Here is a 14,675-nt window from a genome sequence, read left to right as displayed (position 1 = left end):
AATAATTATCTTAAAGTGGAAGGCATATGGGTGATACTCTTGTTTATATATTTACCAAATAACGTGTATATTCCATAATAAACAATAATTCATCTTATTAGGAGAACAAACAATTTCCCCACAAACAAACAGATAAAAACATGTTTGATTTGTCATTCCCTGCAAACCCCTAAGGTGAGGAGTGTAGCTGGGATAAATACAAGTCAAATGTTAACATATACACAAAAAATAACTAAATTTATTATACAGAAATTGTACTATACTGAAATTATTCATATACAATGGGAGGGTAGCAGCTACAGAATGAGAAGCATTTCTGTCACAGTATAATTTTCCTTATGGTATTGTTTTGTAATAGATTTGAATGTTAATGTATATTCAATTTGATAATCCATATTCCTCTAAAATCTCAAATGTAAAATTAAGTTTTCCATATATATAATGAATAATGCTTAATTTTCCTAGTATTGCTCCATTTTAACATTTCACTTTGTACATGGTAAAATTCAGTAGACTTGTCAGCATTGTTAAGTAATAAAATACAACATCTCTCCTGAATTCAATACAATTTCAACCTTTGACATGGAACCCTAGCTAATTGTAAAATATCATGTTTCACTTAGCTCAAGATTTTCCTAAAATTACTAGCTATACTTGATACCTAAAGTATTCTAGGACCATATAAATCTACATATATATATATATTTTTTAATTATTATTTTTTTTTAATTGAAACAGGTCTCACGCTGTCACCAGGCTGGAGTGCAGTGGTGCAATCATGGCTCACTGCAGCCTTGATCTCCTACGTTGGCCTTCCAGGTAGCTGGGACAGGTGAGTACCACCACAACCAGCTAATTTTTTGTAGAGACAGGGTCTCACTATGTTGCCCAGGCTGGTCTCAAACTCCTGGGCTCAAGAGATCTACCAGCCCTGGCCTTCCAAAGTGCTGAGATTACAAGCATGCATCACCATGCCTGGCCCCTTATTTATATTCTTACAGTTAGAATTTCATTTCTCTTCTCTTTCAATATCTAAAGCAAAATAAAGAATCTTAATTACTCAGTTATTTTTAATTACTTTAACTCTATTGCTCATTCTCGTTTAATATTATAGATTATAGGATCACCATTTGCTGGAGATGAGCAAATGATTCCACCAAATATATCTACTGGTAATCAACAGAAATCTAATCACTCATACACTTTCCAGGATAAATCAATGGAATGATGAAAATAAAAATATCTTCAAACTAAACATATCCCCATAGAATCTATTTGAACATCTTTTTTCAGCATCTTCCCGGTCACTAGTTTTCAAACCATCTCAATGCTGTGGTTTCAATTTAAGCTACTGGGAATAATCCAGCAAATTCAGCAATGACTCCATAGCTCTTCCTTCCTTATTGCTGTAAGAATTTTGACTTAAGATGCCTCAAACTTACTAAAAGAAAACAACGATTAAAAAAAAAAAAAAAAGCCATGAAGCCATTACATTACTGAGACATTTCCTTAAACATATTTGTCAATATTAGTAAAAATGGGTATTCCTACTGTGATGACCACTTTGAAGAATTGCTTGACTGTCTCTTTTAAAGTTAAAAATACAGTTACTCTATGACTCAACAAATTCCATTCTTAGGCATGTAGCTAAGAGAAATAAAAATACATGCCAAAAAGAAAGACTTAATCAAAACTGTTTATAGTAGCTTTATTCATAATAGGCCAAAATTGGAAACAATCCAAATACCTATCAATAAATGAATGGATAAACAAACTGTGGTGTACTAACATAATGAAATACATTTAACAATAAAAGGGAACTACTGATATATGCAATATGGATAAATCTTAACATACTGATTGAAAGAAAACAGACACAAAGAATGTATACTATATGATGGCATTTATATGAAGTAAGTTCAAGAACAGGCAACACTAATTATTGGTGACAAATCAGAACAGTAATTGCATATGGGGGATGGGTACAGACTGGAAAGGAGTATGAGGAAACTCTCTCAGATTATGAAACTGTTGTGTATCTTGAAATTGAAGGTTACACAAAAGTATACATTTGTCAAAACTCACCTAAGAGTACACTTATGATCTATGTATCTCACTGTATGTAAATTTTGCCTAAATAAAAATCTAAGTAAATAATTTACCTAAATAAAAATCTAAGTAAATAAAATAAAATCTAAACCAGAAGGATGCAAATGCACTAAGACTGCTGTAATTCCAGTAGGTGGGCACAGAAAATATTAGATTCGAATCCAGTTTCTGCCTATTAGTTAACCAGCATTATCAAGCACCTGTGTGTGCTGAACCTGACACAGAACAAATTATTGAATTGATAGGATAAAACCAGTACATAAGCCCATTTTTGCTACATAAGACATAATAATAATCTTGTTAAGGCGGGGTTCAGTGACTCATGCCAGTAATCCCAGCACTTTAGGAGGCCAAGGTGGGCAGATCACCTGAAGACAGTTAAGAACAGCCTGGCCAACATGGCTGAAACCCCATCTCTACTAAAAATGCAAATTTAGTAGAGAGAGAGTTTCAGCCATGTTGGCCAGGCTGTTCTTAAGCAGTGGTTTTTCACAGACACTACAGCCCTGAACTCCTAGGCTTATATACTCCTCCTGCCTCAGCTTCCTGAGTAGCTGGGACTACAGGCATGCACTACTGTACCTGGTTCCTGCTCATTTTTTAAAAGTGTTTTTTGAAAAGCAGAATTTTTAAACAGTGAGGAAGTCCAATTTATCAGTTATTTATTTTATGGTTCATATTTTTTGTGTCTTAGCTAAGAAATACCTGCCTAACCCAAAGTCACAATGATTATTTTTGCCACATTTTCTATTAGTTTTACACATGTTAACTCATATTTAAGTCTATGATCCATTTCAAATTAATTTTTGTATACAGTGCAGTATAACAGTTGAGGTTCATTGTTTTGCACAAGGATATCCAATTGTTCCAGTATAATTTGTTGAAAAAAGCTGAGACCAATGGGTTTTAATACAATAACAGAGGAAGTTCATTGACAAGGCTTCAGATACTATACTGCAACTAATCTTCAAGAAACTGCAACTACCTGAAAAAGGTATTAAAATATCTTTCCCTTTCAAACTATATACCTATGTCAGGTCAGTTATTACTCATACATGTCAACTAAAATAACAAACCACAATAGATTGAGTGCAGAAGCAGACATGAGAATCCAGCTGTCTTTTCTTAATCCAGACATTAAAGAGATTCATAAAAATGTAATACACTAGTCTTAATTTTTTTTTAAATATATTTTTCATAAAAATGTTATTTGCATTATATGCCACAGGTTTATTATAGTCTTTAGGTGAATTAAAGCACATTTATTTTTCTTAATTCCTATTACAAATATAGTGAATATCAATAGATATAAGCCATATAAACGAAAGCACTTTGGGGTCCTCAATAATTTTTTAAGAATTTAAAGATACTGGATGCAAAACCAAGCTGCCATCATCTCTCTCTTCAACTACTGAAATTATCCTTTTTATAGCCAGCGTAACATATCTAAATGCATCTTCTTATAGCCAGAGTAATGCAAATCAGATCAGGTAAGACTTGTGTTTAAATCCTTTCAGTGACTTACTATTCTTAGCATCAAGACTAAACTACATACTTTGAATGGCTCATAAGACCTGAGTGATCAAGCTTCCCCAGTCTTTCCTCACTCTATTCTCCCTTTCTCTTTATTCTCTGAAACAACAGTCTTGTTTTCGGTAGGGTCCTTAAATGCACCAAACCTCACTGACTCTTGGGGCCTTTGCACTGACTCTTCCTTAGGCTGGAAACGTCCTCCTTCTCCTCCATTCCTATCTGTTATCAAGTTAATTCCTATTCATCCTTCAGATCTTAAACATTGATTACCTGAATTTCTTTACCTCAAACTTCAGGTTAGATTGGGTCCCCCTTTTATATATTCTTACAGCTCCTTGTACATTCCCTTCCTAGCATTTATCAGCTTGGGAGATTACACTTTTAGAATTATGTGATTTAATAGCTCTCAATCATTTCACAAAATAGAAATATAACAAACATCTATATATGTTACGTAAAGTATTCAATAAAATTTTGCCAAATACCCAAGATCAATAGTTCTCATCAGATTCTCAAAAGGATCCATGACCCCTGTGTAGTGAAGAATTACTCTTCACCAAAGAAAGGAATGGCCTTTGCTCTTGGCTATTGGAAAGCGGTCTCTGGGCCCCCGGAACTTCTTGTCTGGTATCTCTGTTTGCCTTAGAGATTTAGCTAGTGGACAAATGTGATTCATGTAGAACAGGAAGTTTTACAATTGGATCCTTCCCAGATTCTGCCCTGTGTGTCTCTTCTTTTGGCTAATTTTAACCTGTGTCCTTTCCCTGTAATAAACTGTGAGTATAATTGTTTTCAGTGAGTTCTAAGTCCTTTCTAGCAAGTTATCAAACCTAAGAGTGGTTGTGGGGACCTCTAAACAGGAAACTAGTTTCTGAAGTAGGAGCAGCCTTTTAGGAACCACTATTGTCTCAGACGTTGCAGACTGCCTAAACTAACTGCAACCCCAAAAAGGTTAAAAAAAACAACAAAAAACCCCCCAACAAACTAGACTATGGATTCTTCAATGGCAGAACCTTGTCAGTGTGATATGTAGTTATGTAGTTAAAAATATAAGATACAGCCAGGCTCAGTGGCTCACATCTGTAATCTCAGCACTTTGGGAGGCCGAGACAGGCAGATTACTTGAGCTGGGGAGTTCGATACCAGCCTGGAGAACATGGTGAAACCCTGTCTCTCCAAAAAAAAAAAAAAATACAAAAATGAGCCAAGTGTGGTCGTGTGCCTGTAGTCTCAGCTACCTGGGAGTTTGAGGTGGGAGGATAACTAGAGTCCAGTAGGCAGAGGTTGCTGTGAGCCAAGATTGTGCCACTGCACTCTAGCCCGGACAACAGAGCAAGACTATCTCAAAAAAAAAAAAAAACTAAAAAGATATTTCATTTTGAAATAAATAAGCAGTCTCAGGATATCAATCACTCTCCAACAATAGCAATAATGTTTATAACGATCATGATAGAAACAGTAACCATCACTGCACGCCCTTACTATAGTATCCATTTACAGATAAGGAAATAAGGTCAGAATCATACCACTAGTGACAAAGACAGTATTCAAGACTTGATTTCGCTAATTTTAGAATGTGCAAGCTTTACTATATTGTATCTCATAGTATAAGCCAAGGAAGTTTAATATTAAATTTTATAAAGGAAATTGAAAATCTTAAAATATTAAATTTTGTAAAGGAAAAATGAAAATCTCCAGTTTTATGATCACTAAATAGTATCATTAAAAATTAACAACTCTTAGCATAGGTTAGGAATGTGGAAAACCTAAGTTCCCCTCTTTTAGCTAAAATTTAGTCACAAGCATTCTGACACAGCCTATCTTTGAAATTCTTCTAAATAGGTTAAAAGCAGGCAAATATTAACATAAAAACTAATTTGTTGTGTATTACTATAAAATGCTAAACACAAATTCCAAATACCTGAGGTAGATAGATAAGACTCAGCCAAGAAAACAATCATGTATGGTACTTTAATCTGTAAGCAATGAGCACCAAGCTCTTTCCTACATTTTCCTCTACAATTTTCCACATTATTCCTCTGTAAGTTTCTCACACATCCTGGAACTGACATCCTGCCCTCTAAGAAAGGCTGAGGGGTCTGGGTGCAGTGGTTCTTGCCTATAATCCCAGCACTTTGGGAGGCCGAGGCAGGTGGATTACCTGGGGTCAGGAGTTTGAGACCAGCCTGGCCAACATGGTGAAACCCCGTCTCTACTAAAAATACAAAAATTAGCCGGGCGTGGTGGCGCACAACTGTAATCCCAACTATTCAGGAGGCTGAGGCAGGAGAATCGCTTGAACCAGGGAGGCAGAGGTTGCAGTGAGCTGAGATCGCACCATTGCACTCCAGCCTGCGCCATGAAGCAAGACTCCATCTCAAAAAAAAAAAAAAGAGGAAAAAAGAAAAGCTGAGGAGAACTGGAATCTGTTAATCCATTAAACACTAGCTAGACTATCTCAAGGTGAATACTGTACCTAAAGGTCTCAAAGGTCTTTCCACCTAGAAATTAGAAATATTAATCAAGACATAAATAAAACAGTTGTTATAAAAATATATATATTTAGTAGTATAATTACCCGGAGTCACTCTGAAGAGAGAACTTTATATTTTGAGTAATCATTTTAAAAAAATAAGAAAATGTTCAAGAAACTGATTGTAATTACTTGATTGATTATACTAATTGGCTTTATGTAGGTCCAGAGCAAATATTACATACTGAACTGCTATTTATTGAGATTACTTTAAAATTTACTATCATACTTCTTCTTGATCTGAAAGCCAACAGTCAAGCTGTACTATGTCAATTTTTGTAACCAATCATGATGAAAATGTCTTAAGAGTGGATCAGTCTGGATCTACATTAAAAACTAATCATTAAAGGAGTACTGAGTGATATGAGATACAGGCAATACAAAGGAGAAAAGATGAATATAAGTAAAGCATGGGAAAGGAGGAGGAACACACTAATGAATCAGACACACACACTAATGCCCGCAAATAACCCACAGAGACAGAGAAAGTACCTGGAAAGCTGTGAGTGCGCCAGTCCCTGGGTTATACAGGCATCGCAGCGAAGGCATGCTGTCCGCCAGGCTGGAGCAGCCCAGCCACAGAGACCTGGGCATAGAGCACTGCAGAGAGAGGACAACTATGAGATGGGACAGTATGAGACAGGATGGCACAGATTACAGGAATTTTTAAGGCTTGCCTGAATACAATATTCCAGTTGCAGCTGACCTTTATGATAGAAACATCTTTAAGAAATACACTACTTACTGGTTCTAACCCCAGGGAGAAACCCAAAAGGGGCAGCAGTGGCCAAAAGGCAAGGGGGTAAAAGAAGTTATCGCTCAAAAAACCAAACATTTAGTCAAAAAAATTTTGTCCCTATTCTTCTATGTATCAGTCTAAAGGAAATCTACTTCTTAATCCAGTTGATCAATTATTTTCCTCTATGCACCTCAACTCAGTTCCCGTAAACTCACCACAGGGTGTAATACTGAGGCAACTAAGCAGAAAGAGGAGAAGTTCACAGAAGCGTTACAATATTAGGAATGGTAAATTAGAAAACAAAACACTAAAGAGGGTTTGTTTTTTGTTTTTTGTTTTTTTGAAGGAAAAGAAAAAGTATTGTATCCCTATGGCTTTGACAACAAACTCTGCACAGTTTGCATATATTTTATGTGTCTTGTTAGTCTGCTATTCATTAACCAAAATGCACAGTTACCATAGCAGCTGCCTCTTCATCTTTCCAGATGGATTAGGGGTGTGTGGGGGGGGTGGGGGGTGTAACAGGGGGAGAAGAAACAACCCAAACAGAAGGGAAAAACAACAAAGAAAGAGAGCAGGGACACAGAAAGAAAGAAAGGAAACAGAGAAAGGAGAGAGGAAGAGGAGAAGAGAAGAGAAGAGGACACCTAGAAAGCTGTTGGTATTAAAACCTTCTAAACAAACAAACAAAAAATACATAAGAATGTAGATATATATACATAATGGTGTATTCAGTAGTCAAAAGAGATAGAAATTACAATTTCTAGTAGCTCTAACTAATTGACATTAGTATTATTGCACCTATAGCTTTGAAGGAAACCATACCTTTCAAAATTATTTTTACATTCTTCATGTTTCTCTAAAAGTCTCCCAGGCTGAGGTTTTATCCATCAACTTGAGTGCTATTACATGTCTAATAATAACTAAAAAACTAAATACCTAATCACGATACACATAAAAACAGGGATACATATTTTAAAATATAGTAGTCAATATAGGTAACATTAAACCTTAAATTACAGACTTTGAAATACTTTACATCATCATAGACTTTTTTCTCCTTAAAACAATATAGTTGTAGAAATTAATATTGGGAAGCAAAATATAGTATTCACTGTTTACACCATCAAAAATTGATAAAAAGATAATGAGAGCTATGCAAGGGGTTTGTGCCTATGGTCCACGCTACTCAGAATACTGAGATGGGTGGATCGTTTGAGCCCAGGAGTTCAAATCGAGCCTGGGTAGCACAGCAAGATCCTGTCTCTTAACTAAATAAAGATAGATAATGGGCTGCAAATAAATCCAAAGGAGATCTATGTAGATCCCCTGCTTTTAGATCATTATCCTCATTTTATTTACCACCCATAGGACTACGCTTAATACATTATACTCATTTTATAGTTAAGGTGACTGATGCCCAGGAAAAATTAAGTATTTATCCATGATCATGAATTTACAAAGTAAGGAAGTAGGGACTAGAATCTTGGCCTGTTGCTTTCTAGTGCAGAACTCTTCCTCCTGCCTCTATCCATCCCTCAGTCACAAAGTGGACATTGGGCTTTAAAAGAAGGGTATCTGCTAAAGGAATCACTAGATAACATACCAAGCAAAACAGCTAAACTGCTTTGAATTACTCCAACAATCTCTGAACTTTGTTCACTGTTTCCAACGTTTCTTCACCTTGAGCTACAATCCATTTTATAAACAGCAGCTAAATAGAATAAATAATTGTCTTCACTTTGTTATCATGTCACTCTCATCAACAATTCATAAGGGCTCCCTATAACTACTGTACAAAATGCAAGCACTCTATCAATCTGACATTTCCCCCACCGCCAACATCAACTCACCTTCTCTAATCTTCTAATTGACCCGGGCACTCTAGCTAACTACCTACCTTGATACTTTGTTCAAATACTCATCTTAACCCTACTTCTTTAAACTTAGAATTTCCTTCTCTCTCTCACCCTGCCAATCCACATGTACCATTTACATCAATATCTCCTTAGAATTATGTATACTAATTTCAGTCTCTGCCAGTGGTTCTTAGCAGCAGAGATTCTCATATTGGAAGGAGAAGGCAACAGAAAAAGAATGGAGAAAATAGGGTAAAAAAAAAAGCTTCCTTGCTGTTGAGAATCACATTCTACTCATATTACTTCTCTGTAAGTATTAAGAATGCTTTGCTAATTTTTGCAAGTAAATGATATTAAAATTTTCTTAAGGCTAATATTTTAATCATTTATTCAACAAATACTTATTAAATGCTTTTCTGGTAGTAGATACTGTCCTGGGGCTGAATGTGGTGGCTCAATCCTATAATCCCAGTACTTTGGCAGGGCAAGGCAAGTTGATCCCTTGAGCCTAGAAGTTCAAGACCAGCCCTGGCAACATGGGAGACCCCATCTCTACAAAAAATCAAAAAAATAGCTGGGCATGGTGGCACACGCCTGTAGTCCCAGCTACTTGGGGAGGCTGAGATGGGAGGACTGCTTGAGCCAGGGATATCAGGGCATCAATGAGCGGTGATCACGCCACTACACACCAGCCTGGGCAACAAAGCAAGACCCTGTTGAAAGAAAGAAGAAACAGAAGGAAGAAAGGGAAGAAAGGGAGGGAAGGAAGGAAGGGAGGGAGGGAGGGAGGGAAGGAGGGAGGGAAGAAAACAAACAAACAAACCAACAAACTGTCCTGGGCACTAGGGCTAAACAATGGACAAAAAAAACCCCACAAAAATCCCTGTCTTTGTGGAACTTACATTCTAGTGACTTTCTCTCAACCTTAAATTTGGGCATGGTGGCACATGTGTATAATCCCAGCTAGTCAGAAGGCTGAAACAGGAGAATCACTTGAACCTGGGAGGCAGAGGTTGCAGTGAGCCAAGACCAAGCCACTGCACTCCAGCCTGGGTCTATATTGAAAATCCTTGGCTGGGTGCGGTGGCTCACACCTGTAACCCTAGCACTTTGGAAGGCCAAGGCAGGCAGATCATTTGAGGTCAGGAGTTCGAAACCAGCCTGGCCAACATGGTGAAACCCTGTCTCTACTAAAAATACAAAAATTAGCCGGGTGTGGTGGCAGGCGCTTGTAATCCCAGCTACTCAGGAGCCTGAGGCAGGAGAAATTATTAAACCGGGGAGGCGGAGGTTACAGTGAGCCGAGGTTAAGCCACTGCACTCCAGCCTGGGCAACACAGTGAGACCCTGTCTTAAAAAAAAAAAAATTCCTTAACATAAAAGTAACTCATTATTATAAGAAATGCGGTACACAGGCCAGGCATGGTGGCTCACGCCTGTAATCCCAGCACTCTGGGAGGCCGAGGCGGGCGGAACAAAAGATCAAGAGATCAAGACCATCCTGGCCAACATGGTGAAACCCCGTCTCTACTAAAAATACAAAAGTTAGCTGGGTATGGTGGCGCGTGCCTGTAGTCCCAGCTACTCAGGAGGCTGAGGCAGGAGAATCGCTTGAACCCAGAAGGCGGAGGTTACAGTGAGCTGAGATTGTGCCACTGCACTCCAGCCTGGCGACAGAACAAGGCTCCATCTCAAAAAAAAGAAAAAAGAAATGGAAATGCTGTACGTATGCAATTGGTTAAGGTTCTGTGTATGCTGGGTAGAAAAAAGTCTCACAGTCATTCAGAAGGAAAGACTGAATTTGAGAAAAAGAGAAGTCAGAAGTGGGTATAAATAAAAAGAGCATGAAAAACACAGGAAAATGACAAAGGAAACAGTGGAAGAAAATCGAGGAGGCACTGGAAGATAGCATGTCACTTCTCCTACTTCCCTTCACAAGAGGGCAGGTGACGTATACACTTTTAACCATACCAAAGCCACCTGCATGACAAGCACAGCTGGGTCTAGAAACCAACCAGAACTCTTTCATTCACAGACTTGGGGCTCTTTTTTAAATTAAAATATACATATTTATTTTTTGAATGTTCCTTGGTAAGTTTTTAAGGCCTTCCTCTCGTGAATGATTTGTTTCCTCCTTTTTACATAAAAATCTGTGTTATTTTTGTAGTACGTACTTGATAAATTCTCTGAGTTTACTTACTTGTTCTAACACTCTTCCTCATTCATTTATCCCTATCCTCCATCAAAACTACTAACAACGAAGAATTTGAAAGTGCTTACCCCATCCCCTTAAACTAAAATTCCCAAAGAAAATTATAATCAATAATGAGCCACATACACCCAGGAAAGCCACTAGATATACTGGTGTGATTTCCAAAATAGCATTAACTTGCAAACACCACACAGAGGATGCATTCCCGATTATTACAAGACAATTGGTGTGGTATGAAAACTGCACTTGAATATAGTCAAATCTGCACGTTACCATAAGATTTTATATATTACAGCTCAATTTAAAAACTAATCTTCAAATCGGTTTGCATTGTAACAATTAATCTTATCCATACTGGTAAATGCCACTTAACACTGAGAAAAAATATAATTACAAAATAAATGGAGTAGGCTATAACTTTTACTCTACCTCTTTCCCTTCTATCTTCACATTTAGAAGCATTTTCTAAACGAAGGGGAAAATAGCAAATTTGGGCAATGAGGAACACAGTGGAAAGGACTGCCATTTTGGTTACTATCCTTATTAATTCTATACATTTCAGGGCCATTCTGATTGGTCAGTTTCTGACAAATATGTAAGACGTTTTCTGCCCTTCAACATTTAATAAATAATGCCCTTTAAAATTTACCTTTAAAATACCTGAAAAGCACATAGTTTTCTACTGAAAGTTTGGACTGTTTTTGTTGTTTTTCCTTGCAAATTATATTTAAATTCCTAACATTTTCTTTTCATACTTAATTTTTTTTCCTTTCTTTCCTTTTACTGAGACAGAGTCTCACTCTCTTGCCCAAGCTAGAGTGCAGTGGCATGATCACAGCTCACTGCACCCTTGACCTCCTGGGCTTAAGCAATCCTCCTGTCTCAGTCTGCCCAGTAGCTGGGACTACAGGCATGCACCACCACGCCTGGCTAAAAAAATTTTTTTTAATTAAAAAAAAAAAAAAAAAAGCAAGTTCTAAACTAAGCAGCAACTACACATTCTTTTGTTTAAATATTTAACTTCTGTTAAGTGTTAAATAACTTCTAAATCACCTACTCCTTAAATGCAGTCTCAAAAGCTATGACAAAGTTAATAGATATGCCTGCATCCTACACAAATCCAGCCCTGCACAGCACATATTAGTTTCTTCAGCTCAGTTCCCACCCACCTAACCTCACCCCAATTGACTCTCCTTTGCAAAATCAAAGAAAGTTGAAGAGTATAACAAGGTATTACAATTGTTGCTATCCAACTGAATGACTTCACTAGCCTTTAAAAAAGCATACACAGCACAGAAAAAAAATAAGACTGAATATGTTTTCTACTACCTGAATCAGAAAAAAAACTGAAATGTTGCAATGCGATAGTAAAGACATGGAATCAACCCAGGTACCCATCAATGGAAGACTGGATAAAGAAAATGTGGTATACATATACCATGGAATACTAAGTAGCCATAAAAAATAATGAAATCATGTCCTTTGCAGAAAACAGATGCAGCTGGAAGCCATTATCCTAAGTGAACTAATGCAGAAACAGAAAACCAAACACCACATATTCTCACTTACACATAGGAACAAAACCTTCAGTATACATGGACATAAAGAAGGGAACAGACACTGAGGAATATAAAAGGTGGCAGGACAAAAGGGGTAAAGCTTGAAAAAACTACCTATGGGTACTTTGTACTCTCTACCTGGGTAAGATTCACTCGGACTCCAAACCTCAGCATCGTGCAGTATACCTCTGTAACAAACCTGCACATATACCCCAATTTTAAAATAAAAGTTGAAAAAACAAGATTGCAATGAAGGGCCTCCAGTGCATCAAGAAGAATATAGTATCTAGTGCCCATCAGGTTCAATGGCTCAATTCATTTACACAAAGAACACTGAAAATCTCAACTCTTCCCCCTACACTTGGCTCTCTGGAGTAATGTCACAGATCCTCTTCACTGATAGCCCTGCAGGCAAAGGGCTAGCCTCAGCATTTACTATATGAAAGCAGAATGACAAAATCTCCTAAATTCAGGTCCCTGTTGGTCAACTTCTAGGAGTAATAGAAGCTATAATAATCAACAATAAAAAGATTGCTGTACTGAGAGTTTACGTATCCTTAAGCCATGGAATAGAAGAATTCCCTTTTCACTACTGTATCAACTAAGAAATTCAGAAAACTACAGTATTCACATAGTAATGTAATACATCAGACTTTACCTACAAATTCAATGATTGCCTCTTAAGAATCCCAATTTAGTTCACTCCAAAAAAAAAACTCCCACCTGTCAGATAGGATAATCATATCTACCCAGCCTTATTGCACAAGGTTGTGGTAAAACTAAAACAAGGATTCTTTTTTTTTTCTTTCACACAGAGTTTTACTCTTGTTGCCCAGGCTGGAGTGCAGTGGCGTGATCTCGGCTCACTGCAACCTCCGCCTCCTGGGTTCAAGCGATTCTTCTGACTCAGCCTCCCGAGTAGCTGGGACTACCGGCATGCACCACCACGCCTGGCTAATTTTTTATTTTTAGTAGAGACAGACGGGGTTTCTCCACGTTAGCCAGGCTGGTCTCAAACTCCTGAACTCAGGTGATCCACCCGCCTTGGCCTCCCAAATTGCTGGGATTACAGGCGTAAGCCACCTCGCCTGGTTAAAATAAGGATTCTAAAAGTTGTGAAGTACAAAAGGAAAAAATATAAATGGCATCATCACCAGGAACAGGCTTCCATGAATGCCACTTGCATTTCAAACTGTTCTGGGAAGCCACTTACTTTTTCATTACCAAAGTGGGCACAGGTGGAGTACAAAAAGAGGATAAAAGTTTACTGGGAATAAACTGTCTGCCAGGCATTGTACTAGATCCCTTAAGTACATTATTTCATTTAAGCATTACTATCTTGTCAAAGAATTATTAGTATTTTCACCTTAACAAGAGAGTACACTCAAGTTCAGCGAAGTTACAGTGCCTAAATGGCAATGGCAGAAAAATAATACTCAAACGTGTTTGTCTCCACAAATCCATAGACTCACTACTACAAAAACCTACTCTCAAGTAGTTTATACTCTATTTCAAGGAAATAAATTACTAACAAATAGTAACTACAAGGAAAAATTTAACAATGTACTAAATTGTGTTAGACAACAGTTACTAAAAGTTTAGGTAAATTTTCAAATATTTAGAAAAGCTCAGTCACAGACTTTAATTTTATTGTAGCACTTGTTACTATACATGTATAACAAACTAACAAGCTGCATCTGTATAACATTATCTGTATAACAAACAACCTTTGTTAGTTAGCTTTGTTAGTCTAACAATTCATTGTTCTGCAATGAATTGCAGAATGAGCTCTTCCGCAATTCATTCACTTGTATAACAAACTAGTAAGGTGAATAAGACCCAGAGAGGGTCAGGTAAGATGGCTCATGTGTATAATCCTACCACTTTGGGAGGCCAAGGTGGGAGGTCTGCTTGACCAGGAGTTCAAGACCAGCATAGTCAACATAGCTAGATCCCATCTCTATTTTTATGAAAAATTTTAAAATAAAACAATTTGGCCGGGCGCGGTGGCTCAAGCCTGTAATCCCAGCACTTTGGGAGGCCGAGGCGGGCGGATCACAAGGTCAGGAGATCGAGACCACAGTGAAACCCCGTCTCTACTAAAAATACAAAAAAATTAGCCGGGCGCGGT

The 14,675-nt window shown here is 37.4% G+C and overlaps 1 protein-coding gene across 9 annotated transcripts in view; it reads right to left on the bottom strand.

The window, feature by feature from the left end:
* BTRC (beta-transducin repeat containing E3 ubiquitin protein ligase) overlaps window positions 1-14,675 on the bottom strand; it is a 206,923-nt gene that overhangs the window by 123,865 nt on the left and 68,383 nt on the right. For 6 of the 9 annotated variants that reach the window (XM_045361411.3, XM_065521306.2, XM_005566241.5 and 3 more), the window contains exon 2: window positions 6,668-6,775. The exons of the other annotated variants lie outside the window; for them this stretch is intronic. In XM_045361411.3, coding sequence (XP_045217346.1) covers window positions 6,668-6,769 — 102 coding nt within the window. In that variant the 5' untranslated portion in view covers window positions 6,770-6,775. The remainder of the gene's footprint in view (window positions 1-6,667; window positions 6,776-14,675) is intronic. 9 annotated transcript variants of the gene reach the window in all.

Source organism: Macaca fascicularis, chromosome 9 (assembly GCF_037993035.2).
Source record: "Macaca fascicularis isolate 582-1 chromosome 9, T2T-MFA8v1.1".
NCBI lineage: Eukaryota > Metazoa > Chordata > Mammalia > Primates > Cercopithecidae > Macaca > Macaca fascicularis.
The sequence above is the reverse complement of the archived record's forward strand: the minus strand, read 5'-3'. Positions and strand labels throughout refer to the sequence as shown.